Raw genomic sequence first — 18,455 nt, forward strand, 5'->3', positions numbered from 1 at the left:
ATCCCCCAAACTTGCTCTGTCCTTGGCCCTCTTCTGTTCTCTGTCTGCACTCACTCCCCAGGGAAGCTCATCCAATGTCGGGCTTTAAATTCCCTCTCGAGGTTTATGACACCCAGGTGTAGCTTTCGGCCTGCAGCTTCTGAACCCTAGGTGAATGGGTCCAACTGCCTAGTAGATCTGACTGCTCAGATACCAACAGGCCTCTCCAAAGAACACGTTCAGTCTGAGTCCTGAGCTTCCCTGTTCTGCAGACAGAGCCCACCGCAGGTTTCATCATCTCGGTTAGTGGCAGCTTCCTCCTCCCAGCCACTCAGGCCATTTTAGCATTTTCCTTAACTGGACTCGTTCTCTTCCACCCCATGTCCAGTCTCTTAGCTAGTCTAGTCGCCGCTAACTTCCAAGCACATTCAGCCCCCGACCTCACACCTCCTTCACTGCCATCACCCTGGTCTAAACCACTTTAGTGTCTCGCCGAGGCTGCTGCCTGCCATCTCCTCTTGGCTGGTCTCCTTGCCCCTGCCCGGTCTCCTCCACCACCCCTGTCTTCCCACTCTGCTCTCAGCTCAGCAGCCTTGTCACTCCGGTTCACAATCCCCTATCAGCAGCCATCTCTCTCCAGTAAAGTTGACGTCCTTGCCAACGCCCACAAGGTTATTATGGTCGAGCCTTGTCACCTTCCAACCTCATCTTCCCCTCCTCCCCACTTTCTCTGCTTCACAGCCACTGGCTTCCTTGTTTGCAAAACATACCTGGCATGTCCCTGCCTCAGGACCTTTGCACCTCCTGTTCCCTCTGCCTGGACCTCCTTTCCCCTGGCATCCTTATGGCCCCCTTCCTAATTTTCACATCTTTGCATAAAGACTACCTTCTGGTCCCTTTACCTAAAATTGCAACCATCTCCCTCTTTCCTCCTTGATTTTCCCCATAGGCATACCATATATTGCACTATGTTTGTCTGCTTTGTTAACATACAGCCTGGTATAAATTAGACCCTCAAAAATCTTTTTTGAATGACGTGGTGAAAGAGATGATCTTTATTTCTCAGGTCCCTCCCTCCTGATGTCTTTTCCTCCTTCTTCTGCCCAGTACTGCAACTTACTCAGTGAAGAGGCAAGTTCTATAACACTAGTGGCTGTTGAGAAGACTTCACTTTCTAGAGTCTTGAATGCAGTCTACCAACCAGCAGCATCAGTCTCATCCTGGAGCTTGTTAGAAATGCAGATTCTCAGGTCCCGTACCAGACTACATTTTAACATGATCCCGGGGCATTCATGCTGCTGCTGCTCCTGCTAAGTCACCTTAGTCGTGTCTGACTCTATGCGACCCCAGAGACGGCAGCCCACCAGGCTCCTCTGTCCCTGGGATTCTCCAGACAAGAATACTGGAGTGGGTTGCCATTTCCTTCTCCAATGCATGCATGCATGCTAAGTCACTTCAGTCATGTCTGACTCTGTGCGACGCTATGGACAGCAGCCCACCAGGCTCCTCTGTCCACAGGATTCTCCAGGCAAGAATATTGGAGTGGGTTGCCATTTCCTCCTCCACCAGGGGATTCATATGCACATTAAATTCCAGGGAACCCTCATCTAGGCTCTTTTACACCAGCCCAAGACAGGGGGACCAAGGGTCTCTCAGTTCTGAATAGAATACATAGGCAGAACTAACAAGGTTAGGAGTTGGGTACAGGCAGCATCAGGGACCAAGACATTCTGTCTGTCTGTCTGCACATCTTTCTTCACCTGGCTTACTATCTCTCTCTCCAACGGCTCCTACCCCTGCTTCTTTCTGCTTATTCGTCAGCCCACGTGGATGCCTAAGCAGCTGCTCCAGTCCCTGGAGCTATGGAAACTACAGAGCCCTTCAGCTTCAGAGATCACAAGCAAGCAGACCCCAGACCCCAGACCCTGGGCCTTGCTAGTCAAATTCTGGAAAGAGATCTTGATTGGTCAAGCTCACGGGTTAGGCATCCAATCAGCTGTGGCCGAGGAGTAAAGCGGCCATGTGTACCAACATGGCAGCATGGCTGCCCTGAAGCTGTGCTCTGTGAGCTGGAAGGAAAAGAAGGTGATGGTGGTGGAGGAGCAGGAGAATGGGGCGAGGCTAAACTAGAAGAGAAGGTAGGTGAGGCAGGCAAACACTACAAGCTTTGCAACAGTGATGCTTTTCCGTCTTGCCTCGAGCTTTGGCCTTAAGAAGCCCCACATGAAGCCTCATGCATCGTAGGTGTCTGATAGTTCAGAGGCCTGGAGGTGGACACATATGTTCTGAAACACATTAAGTGCACACCATTGAACACACGTGACTATACTCTTTCAGGGAACCTCCCCACGCTTGCTCTGCCCCCACTGAACTTTCCTTCCTGCCACTCTTCTCGGCTAGGTCCCTGGACTTAGCACTTGGAATTTCAGATTGGAAGGAACCTTAGAAGACACCAAGTCCAGCATTTTCCAAAGACTGTTCCATGAGTGTTCGTTTTCACTTGCATCTCCCAGAGAGGGCTCCCCAGTCCAGTGGGTTTGAAAAACACTGCTTAGGATGCCCTCCTTTTAGAGACTCGCAAAGCTGGGGCACTCCCTGAAGGTTCTGACAAGTTCTGCAAAAGACGAACTTCTGTCCTTTTGCTAGGCCAGGGCCCACAGAGCTCTTTCTTTCATGTAATAAGAGCATCTGACAATTCTGATGTTCAATGGATATCCTTTTGGGAAAGACTGATCTCTTGGGCCCTCCTGTTTTCTGGATGAGCCGACTGAGTATGGGGATTAGGCCCAGATTGTTACAGAAAAACAAAGTCTTCATAAGATGGGAGTTTTTTTCCCCCTTTTGTGAAAGATGTCTGGAAGTAGACAGAGTGGTGCTGAGGCTGGAAGGGCTTCTCAGAGGGGCCTGGAGAGGAGCAGAGAGGCAGGGCCTGGAGGAGAGCCGGCAATGCTGAGGCTGGGCTGCCTCTCTCCCTCCTCCAACGTCACTTGGGATGCCTGCATTCTGAGCTTGCTGAAACACCCTTGACCCGGGAGGTGTCGGCAGCACAAAAATTCAATATTTTATCAACATTTAGGCTCCAGTAGCTGTCTTTGGGGTCTCTTTCCTCTAACACCTGGAGAGAGTGGCTTGAGGACTTCACCCCTGGTCCAGCCTCCCCTCCTCTCATCTCCAAGGACTGATGCTGGGGCTGGCATTCCTCCCGGCTCCCTCTTGCTCCCATCTTTCCCTCCTGATGAACATCTCCACTCTGAAGACTGTCTGTGGCCTGTTGCCCTATGGATGCATGATCTGCGTTTGGGCCATCTTTCTACTCCCTTCCTTCTGTCCTGGGCCATTACCCTGGAGACGTGGTCAGGGTTTTGCCGAGGTGTGGAGGGATGAAGGGCAATTCCAGCACCGAGCAGAGCAGGTGACAACTGCCAATCACATTTTAGCCTTCACTGCCCTGAAAATGGATTGACTGTCCCTACCTCACTGGATTGCCCCTTCGTGGGCCCTTTTATTTGTCACTTTCTTCTTATACTGTTTCCTTTGTCACTCTTTCCTTCTCTTTCCTGGTTGCCGTATTGAAAATTCCTGTGACTTTTTCATGCAGGACAGTTTTTAAAAATTTTTATTTATTTATTTATTTTTGGCTGTGCTGGGTGGGTCTTCGCTGCCGCGTGGGCTTTTCTCTAGCTGTTTGAGCGCGGGCTGCTCTTCGTTGTGGTGTGCAGGCTTCTCAATGCAGTGGCTTCTCTTGTCGTGAAGCGTGGGCTCCAGGGCTTGTGGGCTTCAGCACGCGGGCTCAGCAGCGGTGGCTCCTGGGCTCTAGAGCACCGGCTCAGCAGTTGTGGCACATGGGCTTAGCTGCCCTGTTGCATGTAGGATCTTCCTGGATCAGGGATTGAACTTGTGTCTTCTGCACTGACAGGCGAATTCTTTACCATTGAGCCACCAGGGAAGCCCCATGCAGGACAGTTTAACTCTCCTATTCTCACCCAAACCAGGCTTTCCTGGTGGCTCAGACGGTAAAGAATCTGCCTACCAATGCAGGAGACCTCGGTTCGATCCCTGGGTTGGGAAGATCCCCTGGAAAAGGAAATGGCAACCCACTCCAGTATTCTTGCCTGGAGAATCCATGGGCAAGATAAGCCTGGTAGGCTACCGTCCATGGGGTTGCAAAAGAGTTGGACACGACTGAATGACTCAAACACACACACACACACACACACACAGTGCCAAAACTTACCAGGCAGCTGTGGCATGAAGCAACTCCAGGGATCTAGGGGGAGCCAGCAAAATTTGGACTTTCATTTTTTTCTGTAGTATATCCCAGCTCATATTCTTGGAAGCCCTCCCACCCTCTTATTGACCACAACATGTCACAGAGTAGAGATGGGACTGGGTGGGCTCCTCTAGTTTCATATAGAGCACCTCCTATGGGCAATGCTGGGTACTGCATCAAGACATGCAAGTCAGGCAAGAACCCAACTTAAGGAGCTCTAACTCCAGAAGGGAAATTTAGCCCCATCCTTAAAAAATAAGCAGTGCTAAGTGGAGAGAGAGGGGGGAGGGGAACTTGACTCTTCAGAGTGGTCAGAGTTCTTCAGGCAGGAAGGCCAAGGAGGGCTTCTTCTAGGAAGTGGCATTTGAAGGGGACCAGAGCAGATAATTTAACTTGGGGACAAGCATGGGACAGCCAACCAGGGTGATGAGTGTGTGTGTGTGTGTTTAAACCTCCCAGCTCCATGTCTAACAGATTTCACCTAAACCAGCCTTGCTAAATCTCAAGCCCCATGAAACCCGTTTCTGTTATAATCTCTCTCTCTTATCTCTTCCTTGCCTTCCTTCCCCATTCTCCTCCCTCAAAGGATGGGAAATCTTCAAAGAAAAAGATGTGTCACTGTAAGTATACAGCCCAAGTGGGCCAGATAAATTATTAAAACATATAAAAAGACAGCGAGTCGCGGGACCAGCAGCTAACAAAGGGCGAATAGACATCCCAGGTGGATGATGGGCTGGTGGCCTCCGGGGCAGCCCTCCTTGGAGCTCTGGACAGCCTGAGGTTTCAGCATCAGGCCCACCTCTCCTGTGTCTCCCCCTAGGACCAGGCTGGTGGGGGTGGGGATGTCATGGTTCCCATAGCAGTGAAGCCCCAGGCGCCTGTCGGGCTGGGAAGGGCCAGGCTGAAGGTGGAGGGGGAGCTTTGTGTCTGGGCTGGACATTTGGGATTTACTTCCCTCAAGACTCAAAGCTGGTAACTGCACAGTTTTAGTTCTTGCTTTTATCTCTTTTTGAACTGTAAAAAGGAATTCCCAAGGGGATGAGGGGATACTTTTTTCTCATGCAGGAAGAAAGCCATGACTGGTTTAAGGAAGTAACCAACTTTTCTGAGCATTGTGAGAAAGACTGCTCCTGAGTTTTGCTTTGATTTAGATGCACCCTGGCACCAGTGGGGGGTGGGGGTGAGAGAGACATCCAGCATCCCTCCCCCACAACCAAATTCCATTTCCTTCGGAGGGGTCTGCAGGAAAGCTCCTTCTGGAATTCAGACACGCAGAGCCCCCGCCTCCCTCCTACTTCTGATCCCTGTCATCCTGCTTTGCTCGTTCATTTTCCTGCTGCCCAGAGGGTCTCACCTTGGCAGGATCAACACTGGGGGCTGGATTAGTCTTTCAGGTGGCTGTCCTGTGCATTCTAGGATGTTGAGGAGCAACCCTAGCCTCTACTTCCCAGATGCCTTCAAACAATCCCAAATGCCCCCCAAAGCGCAAAACTGCCCTCACTTGAGAACCACTGCTATAGCTGGTGATGCCTGCTAACTTAGCATCCTATTTGCCCATTCATTATGTTTATTCTCTGTCTTCCTTCCAGTAGAGCGCAAGTTCCGTGAGAGTGGGGATTTTTTGTTCTGTTCACTGATGTATCTTAAATGCCTGAAACAGTGCTTGTCAGACAGCTGGCCTGAATCAGTGTTTGTTTCCAGGTGGGCGAGTCTGTCTCTAACAGTGGAATATTAAGTTTGGACAGTGTTGGGACAGCCTGATGTAGTAAAAACAACTTGGGCAATGGAATCAACAGGATTGGGCTCAGTTCCTAACCAGGTCACTGACTAGCTGTGTGACCTTGGGCAAGTGACTTCACCTCTCTGAGCTTAGTAGGTTTCCTCTTTTATAGAACAAGTACGAGCCTGCACCAGACAGTGGTTGTAAGAGTTATACATGACTTACGACAATGGCTGACATACAGTAGATACTCTATTCATGCGTGCTTAGTCGTTTCAGTCATTTCCACCCTTTGTGACCCTGTGGACTGTAGCCCGCCAGGCTCCTCTGTCCATGGGATTCTCCAGGCAAGAATACTGGAGTTGGTTGCCATGCCTTCCTCCAGGAGATCTTCCCGACCCAGGGACTGAACCTGTGTCTCTTATGACTCCTGCACTGGCAGGTGGGTTCTTTACCACTGGTGCCACCTGGGAAGCCCCAGGTACTGTATAGAGAAATGCAATATAAAATGAACAATAATAACTTTTTTTTGGGGGGGGGGAGTGGTCCCAGCACTCCTCAAATGGAACCAGCTTGCAGTGAGCATGAATGTACCTGCTTATAAGAGTAGCCTTCATTTCTCTGCAAAAGGGGATGTAAAAAGCAAATTTGAAGGATGGAAGTAAGATACTGTTGGGTGAAGGGATTTATGACTCAAGAGGGCCATGCAGTCCCCAATATCCTTCAGAGACACGTAGATGCTGCAGAGTTGTGATGCCCAAACACCCGTGGCCATTGAGCACTTGCAGTGTGGCTCATCTGGGTTGAGTTATGCTCTAAGTGTAAAATATACCAGATTTTAAACAGTGCAAAACAAAGAATGTATATCTCATTATATGTTGAAATTGAAATATTTTTGATCTATTGGGTTAAATAAAATACATTAAAATTAGTTAATATTTCTTTTTACTTAAAAAAAATGTGGCTACTAGAAAATTTGAAATTACATATGTCGCTCACATTATCTTTCTATTGGGCAGTGTCCCTCTAAGAAGTTGGCAAGAAGGACAGAACTGAGCCTCCGTTTTACAGTCTGTAAAACGGAGGCTCACACGGAGAACTCAGTCCAAGGGACAGCGCTTTTCTTCTCTCCTAGCACACGGTTTTCTTTTCCCACGCCCAGACTGCCCAGTACCAGGCCGAACTTAACAGGCCCCCAGTGTCCCCAGCAGAGCAGGCGTGCTCTCTGAGAACCACAAAGGTGGATTGGAACCCCTTGATGTCGCCCTCCCCTCCGCAGAGACCTCCCCAGACAAAACAAACAAGCCCTTGGGTCTGGCGAACTGCAGCGGGGAGCGGAAACCCAGGAAGATCAAAGACCCAGCGGTTACCCCCTTCCGGGCCGCACAGCTGGCAGCGCGCCCCGACCCCCCGGCGGGCACCCACGGGCCCGGGAGGAGAGAACAGAGCGACTGGCTGGCAATTCGCGGCTTTCGGACACTTGTAGCCGCCGCGAGCTGGCTGGGCCCACAACTGGCCGGAGGCGCAATGGGGGCTTCTCCTAAGCCTAGACAGAGGTTCGGAGGAGAAGCGGGGCGGGCACTGGGCGGGGAATAGCGAACATTTTCTGCCGAAGTCCGACCGTGCCAGACTTGGGAAAGGGCAACGTTGCGGGCGCTCCGAGCAGCCTCTCGTCTCCGACCTCAGTTTCATCACCTGTAAATTGGAGCCGCTGAGTCCAGTCCGCTTCCAGGAAGAATCGAGCGTAGGGAGCACACAGCGCCGTGAGCAGCGTTGTGAGGAGCAGCTGTTCTAAAGCGGGCAGGACCCAAGAGGGTGTCTGTCCCAATATTCCTACTGACCAGAGCTCCTCCGCCTCCCCCCACCACCCAGCCCCACCTCTAGTCCCCAGCCCCGGGTCCCCAGCCCCGGGCCCGGGTCTAAGACCGAAGCCTGGAGGGGGGCGCTGTGTCCAGCCCCAAGCGCTTCTCCACGCCCCGCCCCCAGCCCGCCCCCTCCGTGGCCCGCCTCGCCTTTGATGCGCCGCGCCCGGCCAATGGGCGCGCGGGGAGGCGCGGGCCGCGGCGGCGGGCTGGGGGCTCGGCGCGCCCGGGCGTCAGTCCGGCCGCGGCACCAGCGGCAGGAGCGAGTCCCGGCGCCGCCTCGGGCTCCGCTCAGCTCCGGGGCTGCTCCGGGAGGAGGAGAGCGAGACAAGGCGCGGCGAGCCTTCAGGGCCCGCCGGCCGGGCGCATGGCTTAGGGACGCCCCCTCCCGCCGCGCCCCCAGCATGGGGAAACTTCACTCCAAGCCGGGTCAGTGTCCCCGCCCGCGCGCCGGCCCCCTGGCCCCCGCCGCCCTCGTCCCCGCGATTGCTAACTCTCTGCCTCTCCTTTCTTTCCGGCTCCCGCCGCCGCCGCCGCCGCGCGCGTTGTGCCTGCAGCCGCCGTGTGCAAGCGTAGGGAGAGCCCGGAAGGTAGGGGCGCGCGGGGCACGGACCGGGTGGGGGTGGTGGGGGCTAGACGGGGAAGCACCGCGGACGGCAGCGGAGTGGCCTGAGCCGCGGGTCTTATTACCAGGGCCACCCCCACCCGTTACTCCAGCCGCCAGTCCCACAAACCCTCTCCTTGGAGCTCACTTTGTGTCCCCCTCTCTGCCCCACCTACCCCCTCCCCGCTATCCCGTACTTTCTCTTCTGACCTTCAACCCCTCCCCTACGGTACCCCAGTTCCGCGCTCACTGCAGCCCCTTCACCAAGAGCCTGCCTCCTCTGTTTTTGGTCCTCGGCCCCCCTCCGAGATCTTGGCTCCTGCGCCCCTTCTCCTGACCCCTCAGCTCCCCTCTTTCCCTCACCCCGTGTCCGTCCCTCCCCTCCGCAGCCCTGGCCTCTGGCGCTCGTTCTCCTGATGCCCAGACGTGTCCCCCTTGGCTCGCCTCGAGGTCCCTGCTCTCGGGGCTTCGAGAACCCCCTTCTGATTACCTGCGTCCCTCTCTCAGGATCGTGCGCAGCTCTCAGCACCCTCCTGGTCCCTTGCTGCCTCTGCCTCGCCCACTCTTTCCTCTCTCGGGTAACTTTCAGCCTAGAGGCCAGACTCAGGGGCTTCATGTCGTCCCCACCCCAGGTGACAGCTTCGCTGTGAGCGCCGCCTGGGCTCGGAAAGGCATCGAGGAGTGGATTGGGAGGCAGCGCTGCCCGGGTGGCAGCTCGGGACCCCGACAACTGCGGGCGGCGGGCACCGTTGGCAGAGGAACTCGGGTACGATCCCCACTTACTTCCCTTTCAACCTCAGAGATGGGTCTCCATACACCGCCCCCCCCCCCCCCCCCAGACAACTTATAGCACCTCTTGGCACAGCTTGTAAGTCCAGAAATCCCTTAGCTGCTCCTACCCCACCAACATGACCCTGCACACCCCCTGCCTTGGGCAACCTTACTGGTGACACAGATGGAAGGGGCCACTTGGGGGGCAGAGGGCTGCCTCGGGGGAAAGGTCCTAGGTGAGGTGGGCCAGTTGATGGGGAACTTGTCTGTGCTGGAGGGATTTGGGGACTTGCTCTGATTTCTTCCTGGTTTCTGTGGCCAGCATTCAAAGGTGGATTTGGAGTTGGGCTAGGGAAGAGGGAAGGCGGTTGGGGGTGTCTGGGTGAAAGGCAGGACTGTGCTGCCTCCGAATGTGTTCCAATGTCTGTGGCATTCATCAGTGCCAACTGCCTTGGCGTCCCAGTAGAGCAGGCAGTGATCTGGGTGGGGGCAGAACTTGGGGGGTACTGAGATCAGGGAGACCCCTTGACTTGGCACACAAGGAAAGAGGGCCTCTTTGTGCTCCAGCCTGGCCCACCCCAAGCCTTCACCCAGTGAGCCCCTGAGGCTGGAGTTGTTCCTAGGGGAGCAGTAGATGTGGCAGGGGAGTGAGTGAGTCCAGCCGCAGCTCCTGGCCTGGGACTGGTGTTCACAGATGTCCTATGGGCTCTGGAACTCTGCACAGGGCTTTCAGATGGTCTGCGTGGAACTCGAGCAAGCCAAGGATCAAAGGATGAATCAACTTTTTGATGTGACATTTAATTTTTTTTCTTAAACTTAGAGGGGAACAGACTGAGTTTCAGGTCTGGTTAGTCCTTTGGTCTTGTTCATAGGCTGGGGAGGGGCCAGTGGAGTTTTCAGATGTGTGTGTGTGTGTGTGTGTGTGTGTGTGTGTGTGTGTGTGTCTGTGTGTCAGGGTGGTGGGACCTGGACTGAGTGTAGTCCATTGCAGGAGGTGAGCCTGTGGGTAGTTGACTCTTGTGCATGTATGAAATAACCTCTGCATCTTGAGGAAGCTCCCATCTCCTCCTACACTGTCATTGCTGAGCAGGGGGCCTTCTCCTCTCCATTTCTCTTCATCTGTTGGCTAGGTTAGAATTGAAGCTACTGTCCCCTAGGAAGGGCCAACGCTGGGTGGGGGGAGGGGCACTGCAGTTAGGTCCCTTTAAAAACAGAAGTACAAACTTCTCTTTCTTCCCCCCACCATTTTATCTCCTTATTTATTTAAAGCCCAATGAAAATGATCCGATTTAGCCATATGAACAAATGCATTTTGCAGCTCAAGACAGAGGCCAACTGAGTGGATTTCCATTAATCAAGTTTTGGGTTTTTTCAGCCTGTTTATTTTTACAAAGTATTCCTGCAGAATGACATTTATTTGCAGTCCCCCCCCCCCCCCTTTTTTTTTTTCTTTCCTAAACTGCCAGGCAGCTTGCTCCATGCTTTAGGGGAAACTTGAAATACAGCGAGGGCTTACTTCAATTGACTTTTATCTTCAAAGCCATAACAAATGTTACCCGCATGTTTTTGGTGGGTCTCCTTGGCATCCAATCCTGGAGGATGGGAGGGAGGAGGAAGGAAGGAGAGGAAAACAAAAGTCTGTCGTTTTTAATTAAATAGTAGTGTTCCCAGCAAGAGGGATGTGAGCCAGTAAAAGTTGCCATTGGGGAAAATGGGGGAGGGGGGGAGGGGGCCCCAGCTTAAGTCTGTGGCTTTGGTGAAGTCACGGGAATTTTGTTGCCTGGTTTCTTCCCCCAGCTGAGGACAGCATGGGATGGGGCCTGCCCCCTCCTTTCCCAGCCCCTTCTCGCAAAGAAATGCTGAGGGGTCATTAGTGTTTGTTCAAAGCACTTTTGAAGATGTGAGACCGAGAGCCATCAGTGTGACATATGTTGGGTGGTGGAGGGTGGGCCCTACCATCCAGGATATTCAGAAGAGAGAAACTGCCTCCTTGGGAGTCGTGCTTGGTGACTGGGACCCGGACGCCTGGCTTCCCCCTACTGCTAGCCTCGTTCCTGAGCCTGCAGAGGTGGAGTTGGCCTAGGGAGAAGCCAGGGTGAACCCAAGGTGAGGGGCTGTCCTGTGGGTGCCTGTGAGGTGATTTCAAGTAGCACTTAGAGGAATATTTTCTATCTTAACAGTTACATTTTTTTTTTTTTAACCAGAAAAAATAAAATAGCTGGGACATCAAACCCTCGATTTCATGGATATTATTGCTTAGAATGAAGCTAAGTTGAAACAGATAGTCTAAAGTTGATTCTGAAAAAAATGTTAAGTACAACTGGTCAAAGTTGTGAATGAGAAAGAATGCCCCCAGTTTAACACTGAGATACTAAACGGGATCGCAGTAGGCAACCCCCGGTCTGTTTAGTTTCCGTGAGTTCTAGGGGCGCGGAAAGGGTGGCTCTAGGTTCTTCCATTATCTCATCAGGATGTAGGAGGGTGTGGGCTCCAAAGTGTGCTTCGTTCAAGCGCTGGCAGAGCTTCCCCCCACCCCCCTCCCCAGACCTGTCCCTGTCCTGGGATTGGCTTCTGTCTCTACTCCATCACCCAGCCTTTCACCAAGGCAGCTGGGGACACATTCCTGGCTCGTCCAACCAGCAGTATTATTATTGCAAAGATAACTACTATTTATTAAGCACCCATGTGTGTCAAGCATTTTGCTTACATTATCTTAATCCTCCTCATAACCCTGTAAAATTGCCAGCCAGCTGGTGTGGACTCTGGTTTTCTCCCTTTCTGGAGTACTTACTAGTACTTTCCGGCACCAGAGCATCTGCCTGGAGGGGGTCGCACTTACTCATTCCTAAGAGGTGGCACGCTGGCCAGCTGCCGAGCAGTTTGGGGTGAGGCAGGCAGAAGCATGAGGGGCCCCTGCTTGCCTTCTTCCTCCCTGAGGGGGTCTGAGTAGCTTAGTAAATGTTTAAGGTGGGTCTTAGTTTCATGCAAGATCTTGGGATGTGAGAGGGTGACCTCATCGGCAATTAACCCATGTCTACCCTTCCAAAAAAGAAATGAATAAATGAGGTCAGTCTCAGCCACAATAGTTTGTCACCTTGTATAAACCATTTTTACCTTTGCCTACCTTAATGAGCTCATCTGCAAAATGGGTGTAATAACCTGCTCATCCCTGGGAGAGTTTTGGCAGGTAACTCTTCATAAAGTGTAAAACCTGGGGAAAGCCTGGCAGGTTCCTGAGGCCCTGGGAAGGTGGAGATGGGGGCCCAGATTATGAAACCAGAGGCTTCCTTCCCCCATACTTTATAGCCTCATTTGGAGGGACACAGGTTAAGACATCTGCCCTTTCAGCTGTACATGATGAGCTTCAAGGGAATATGAGCTCAGAGGAGTAAAATAAGGAAACATGCAAGCTGTCCGAGTTCTACAGAAGATGAATGATACGTGAACAATTTGTATGCCAGACAACTGTATGCTAGATAATTAGACATTAAAGTAAGCATAATAATCTCAGAGATAAAGGATGATATTAGAAGCGTGAAGCAGCCACAGGCATTAATGAAAGAAAATCAATTGGAAATGTTGGATCTGGAAGATATAATGGGTAAAATTAACAAGTTTAGTAGATGGATGGAGTAAATGGACACAGATATTGATAGGAGAACACTTGGAGAAGCAGAATCTGCATGTCTGTGAACACTCCTGGAGCGTGCACATACATGTGCATATATGCACCTTGACCTCCGGATTTAAGACCGTCCCCTCCCCCAACCCCCCAGTTTGGCCCTTTTGTTCTTTTATGGCAAAGTCGCCTGAAGAAAACAGGCTGAGCACTTTGGTGCAGGCAAGCCGGCCTCTGGATCAAAGGTGGCTGCCAGGCGGTTTGGTAATTTGATTAGGGGCACCTCGTGCATTTTGATATTTGGGGGAGATTGGGAGGGTGCAGGCATGGTGGGCGCCTGCGGGGACGTCTGGGGCTGGGTGATGAGATTGGAGGCCGGCCCAGCTGCTGCCTGAGTGCTGGATTCCAGGGGAATTACCCTTGAATGATACCAGTTGGCACAATTAAAAGGCCCCATGTCTTCACCATATGGAAAGTGTTAGGCCTCCTTACGTGGTTTCAAAGCTATGTGCCGGGAGGTGGACTTGACATTTGAGGTAGAGCATAAATTAAATATTTGGTGTTTCACAATTAAAAGATGATTTGCTTTGAGGCTAGAGGAGGCGTTTGGGCTTCCACTCACTGGCTTCTTTGAGTTCTCCACGGAGGGTGCCCTCTGCCTGTGGCACCCAGGCCAGCTTCCTAGCCCCACCTGGCAGCTTTCTGGACCCGTGGGGGATGGGGAGGGGAGCAGGGGTAAGCTGGAGCTGGGCAGGGTGCCAGGGGGGCTTCTGGTTTCCGGTAGATCTGGGTCCCTCAGGATGGTGGAAAGTGGGCAAGGGTGTCATTCTGGATACGTTAATGCGTCTCTGTGATGGGGTCTCTGATAGAGGCTTTTAGGAGTGTCTTATCCTCCCTACAAAACTTTTCGTCTTTGAGAAGGACTCTGGTTCCCCGAGTCAGGATGTCATGTGTGTGCTTTCCCTCAAACTCAGGAATAGACACTCTACATTCACACCTTGTGCTGACTGTCGTAAACTCAGTGGGAAGCTAAACCAGGAGACAACCACAGTATGTCCCACAAACTTCTAGACTTGGGGAATGTTTAATCCCCTCGCCCTGTGGGGGTGTCAGAGTGAGGCGATAATGCGGGTGATGACCAGACAGAGCGTATTTCTCCTCATACCAGGAAGCTTGGGCAACGGGCTCAGGGGCCAGACTGTTCCTCTGAGGCCTTAAAGCAACAAGCCTGAGCGGTCAGCAAAGGAAGAATCGCCTCCTGAGCAATCCATCTTCCTTGTGGCAGTCCCAGGGCGTGTGGTGGGCTCTCGTGATAAATTTGCTCAGTGAATGAATGAAGAATGAATGAAGATGGATTAGGTCACCATCCCTGCCTCTTCCTCCCCCGGCCAGGTAAAGCTGGAAGCAGGAATAAATGACAGACTGTGAGTTGGTCTTTTCTTCCAGACTCTCAGCTGTTCATTCACTATGATCAATAATGAATTGCTATTAACTATGACTTCCCTAGCCAAGACAGGCATTGAGGCTACAGTGGCAGATCACAGAGCGGTGATGCCTGTCCTCCTGTGGCTTCCAGTCTAATAAAGGAGATGAAGAATAAGGATGTGCACAGGTGCGTTGGCAGACAGTGACACTCGTGGGAGGCTGGGCCAGTGAGGAAGGAAGTGTGGACAGAGGCCATGGGTTTGTGCAGTGGGAGCTGGGGGAGGCCCCGGTGCATTAGTGTCCGTGGTTGGGTTGAGCACTCGAGAAGGGACTGTGGGCTTCAAGTGGCTGTGCATCCTTTGGGGTCTGAAATTCTCTGGTGCTCGTTCTTTCTACAAAGCCGTCCCCCCACATTTTAGTGGGTCTTGGTACAGGTGAGCTCCCTGTCCCTCTGGACACGTGGGTGGGGTGGAGCCCGCCTGGCAGCCAGCCTGCTGGTCCAGACACCAGCACGCTCTGTAGAGTGGATTAGCAGGCAGTGTCATGCCCAGGGACTGGGGGGCATTGCCCCAGCTGTTTGGGTGGGATGTGGCACCTGAGCCATGGGATTGGCAGAGGGAGGCACCCCAAGGGCCAGGGGGCGTAGTGGCATGCCAATCCCAGGGAGAGCCTGTCCTGCCCCAGAATTGCTGTGAGCCTGTGCTGGAGGGAAGAGGGTCTCCTGCCTCAGTTTACCAGATGTGTCTGAGGAAGAGGAGTGCAGTGTGACCCTCTGGGCAAGGGGCAGGGGCCCACAAGGAGATCTGTGGGCCCCCGGGGAGTCAGGGACCCCTCAATCCTCCTTATGGGCTTCCTAGGTGGCGCTAGTGGTAAAGAACACCCACCTGCCAGTGCAGGAGATATAAAAGATACAGGTTTGATCCCTGGGTCGGAAAGATCCCCTGGAGGAGGGCATGGCAACCCACTCCAGTATGCTTGCCTGGAGAATCCCATGGACAGAGGAGCCTAGCGGGCTACAGTCCATGGAGTCACAAAGAGTCAGACACGACTGAAGTGACTTAGCACACATGCATACACAATCCTCTTTGCTCGAGGGTTCTTGCAGCCTCACTCACTGTGACTGTAGGTTCACAACTTTGGAATATTTAGGTCACTTGTTGGATTCCAAAGCAGGCACTTCAGGCTGCCTCCCTGACTTCCCGCTCTCTTTTCTACTCACACATGTTCTTTTTGTGGCTCTTGTCTCTCACAGACATTCTTTCTCTTCCTCTCGCTCTCTCTCCCCCTCCTTTCCCCTCGCCTCCTCCCTCCCCCACTCCCCGAGGAAGGAAAAAATTCAGACTCTCACAAACAAAATATCTGCCATTCCATCCAAGGGAGAACTGAGGCAGGAGCCCAGAATATCCTGGAAGAAACGCCAGCGAGAGCTGAAGGCCTCGGTTGTTTAATCTGGAAGGCAGTCTTTGATGTCACCGTGCTCCGTTTATCCTGGGAAGCTGCCTGCTTCTTTATGGCTCGCTTCAGACTCTGCACATGAAGAATGGCCGAGTTCCTTCAGGAGCTGGAGGAAAAGGCTGATCACTCCCCAAAGGGCAGGCTTGGTGATGCTGCCGCTCCTGCCAAGCCCAGGTGGGGTGGAGAACCTTTTCCAAACAAGCATTTGCAGAGACATAAGTAATTCTTTGATAACTTCCCAGGAAAGCAGAGGGGGCTGTTTATCCATGCGGTACCTGTCACAGGGCTTTGCGAGGGAAGCTTCTGTGAAGTCATCCTTCGCCCCAGAAAGGCAGCACGCAGGAGGTCTTACCAGGTGACTCTGCCCACCGGGGTGTGTCCCGGATGTGTGTTTGTTTCGAGGGCTCTAAGGAATTGCTCTGGGCTTCACTTTCCTTACCTATTGAGCCGTGTGGGCCTATGTGTGGTTGATACCTTTCAGAGGAGCCCAGGGTAATGGGTGGGCTTCACAGTGAGTGGTGTGTGGCATCAGCTGAAGGATCCTTCCCTTCTCTGGGCCTGGAATCTTCTAGCTGAAAAGTAAGATAAAATGTATTACATTTATTGTAATTTAGAAACTGTGTATTGAATGCATTCTATTCAAGTCATTTATGCATCTGTGCAATAGAAATTCAGTACTTACTTTATGCCAGATATACATCTGCTCTGTCAGTAAAGCATGGTCCTTGTTTTCATGGGCCTTACCTCTAGTCAGAAAAGATAAGTGCTTTTAAAAACAAATTACACAATCTAAGTTGTGATTTATGCCTCAAAGGAGAGGTTCTGGGTGCTTTGAGAACACTTAATGGGAATCAGACCTAATCTGGGTGGCTGTTCATTCCACAGATTTTAGAGTGTGGTTAGGATGTTGTGGAAATTATGAGGAATAGAACATACTTCCTGCCTCTTAGAACTTAGAGTTTAGTGACTCTAAACTTTCATCTTTGCCTCTCATCTATTTTTCTTATCTTATTGCTTTGGTTAGAATATCCTTGACTGATTAATAACTATGAAGTATGATGTGCATTGTTTAACTAGTTAAGAAAGCTTTCTTTATCTCCCGATTTCCTAAGATTTTTTAAACTAGGAATAATTATTGAATTTTATCAAATGCTGTTGGGGTATTGATGGAGCTGATGGTTCTTTGCTAATATAATGTGTGATTTATATGAATGATTTACATTGCCAGATTTCCTAGAGTTTAAGTTTCTTTGCATTCCTAAACTAAATCCTTCTTTGCCGTGCTAGACTGATACTTAAGATTACTATATTTTATTTACTAGGCTTCCCAGGTGGCGCTAGTGGTAAAGAACCCACCTGCCAATGCAGGAGACATAAGAGACGTGGGTTCGATCCCTAGGTCAGGAAGATCCCCTAGAGGAGGGCATGGCAACCCACTCCAGTATTCTTGCCTGGAGAATCCCATGGACAGAGGAGCCTGGCAATCCAGAGGGTCACAAAGAGTCAGACATGACTGAAGCGACTTAGCACATATTTGACTTGCTAAAACTTTACTTTGGATTGATATTCATGTTTGATTGGCTCATGTTTGAAAAGTTATCTCCTGAATAATGACAATATTTAGGCAATGTTAGAGAATGCTCCGGGCACTCTGAAAGTCTAGAGCAGGGAGTGCCAACTGGTCCAGGGTCACAGGTGGTCTCAGAGGAGCTGTGATTTGAACCCAGAGTTGCATAGGGAGAGGCGTAGTGGTGAGCGAGGCAACGAGAGACAACACGTAACGGCCATATGGGTGTTTGCTGGACAGACCCACCGCATGTGAGAAAGCCCTGCAGTGAAGAGGGCAGTTTGTTTGCGATACTGACTGAAGTTCAGTTGGCTGAAGAGGGGTCACGGCCTGGGCCTGGGGGCCTTCTCAGCCATGCCATGGAGCTTGGTCTTTGTCCAGAGGAGAGACAAGTGTGTGAGGGGCCCTGTGTGAGGGGCCAGCAGGACAGAGGTGAGCCCTTTGATCTAGGGGAAGAAGGAATGTGGGGAAGGATGGGCTCTGCCTTGTAAAAATACTTCGGAGGATAAAGAGGAATCAAGTGACTGATTCTGTGGGCTGAGGGAGAGATTCCGGAAGGTCTGCCTCGATCCAGGCACTGCTTAGTTCTTGAGGGCCACCCAGGGGACTCTTGAGGGGGCTACAGGTGGGTGAAGGACCAGGAGAAGTAGAATAGACCTCCAGGCGGTGTAAGGGGGTGGGTAAAGAGCGAGGGCTCTGCGGCCCAATGTCCTGGGTTCAGATCCTGCTGCACCGTTTTCTGCCTGTGGGACCTTGGGCACAGTGTTGAACCTCTGTCAGCCAGGGACCTAGCGGGAAACAGCCACTCCAGAGAGTCTAAATGAAATTAGCTTCCAGAGGTATGGGCAGCGTTCAGGGAGCCTTCATGGGGTCTTGAGGTACCCAGGGTCTGGTGGGCCCCTGGCAATAGGAGGGAGCTGTTACCACCGCCCGTGGCCCCTGGGCAGAAAGGGCCAGAGAGGATGTGTTGGATATTTTGGATTGGATCCATGTAGGAATCACAGCTGAGGATGGGTGGAGACCAGGCAGAAGCTATAAAGATGGAGGATTAACTGCAGTCAGAAATATGGTACAGAAGTAGGGAGGAGGTGCAGAAGAAACACACCACTCCCATCTCCTGGCATCCTCCAGTTTCTTGCCGGGGCCTCCCATTGGCAGCTGAATTCAGAAGTCAGAGACTGGG

The 18,455-nt window shown here is 52.0% G+C and overlaps 1 protein-coding gene across 2 annotated transcripts in view; it reads left to right on the plus strand.

The window, feature by feature from the left end:
- The first annotated feature begins 8,082 nt into the window (after positions 1 to 8,082).
- The window catches only part of NKD1 (NKD inhibitor of WNT signaling pathway 1), an 89,449-nt gene continuing 79,076 nt past the window's right edge, over positions 8,083 to 18,455 (plus strand). Inside the window, exons 1-3 of one of the 2 annotated variants that reach the window (XM_061138472.1) lie at positions 8,083 to 8,260; positions 8,389 to 8,421; positions 9,068 to 9,201. In XM_061138472.1, coding sequence (XP_060994455.1) covers positions 8,236 to 8,260; positions 8,389 to 8,421; positions 9,068 to 9,201 — 192 coding nt within the window. In that variant the 5' untranslated portion in view covers positions 8,083 to 8,235. The remainder of the gene's footprint in view (positions 8,261 to 8,388; positions 8,422 to 9,067; positions 9,202 to 18,455) is intronic. The other variant, XM_061138473.1, reaches the window with a different exon arrangement.

The sequence above is a fragment of the Dama dama genome, chromosome 4, assembly GCF_033118175.1.
Source record: "Dama dama isolate Ldn47 chromosome 4, ASM3311817v1, whole genome shotgun sequence".
Taxonomy (NCBI): Eukaryota; Metazoa; Chordata; class Mammalia; order Artiodactyla; family Cervidae; genus Dama; species Dama dama.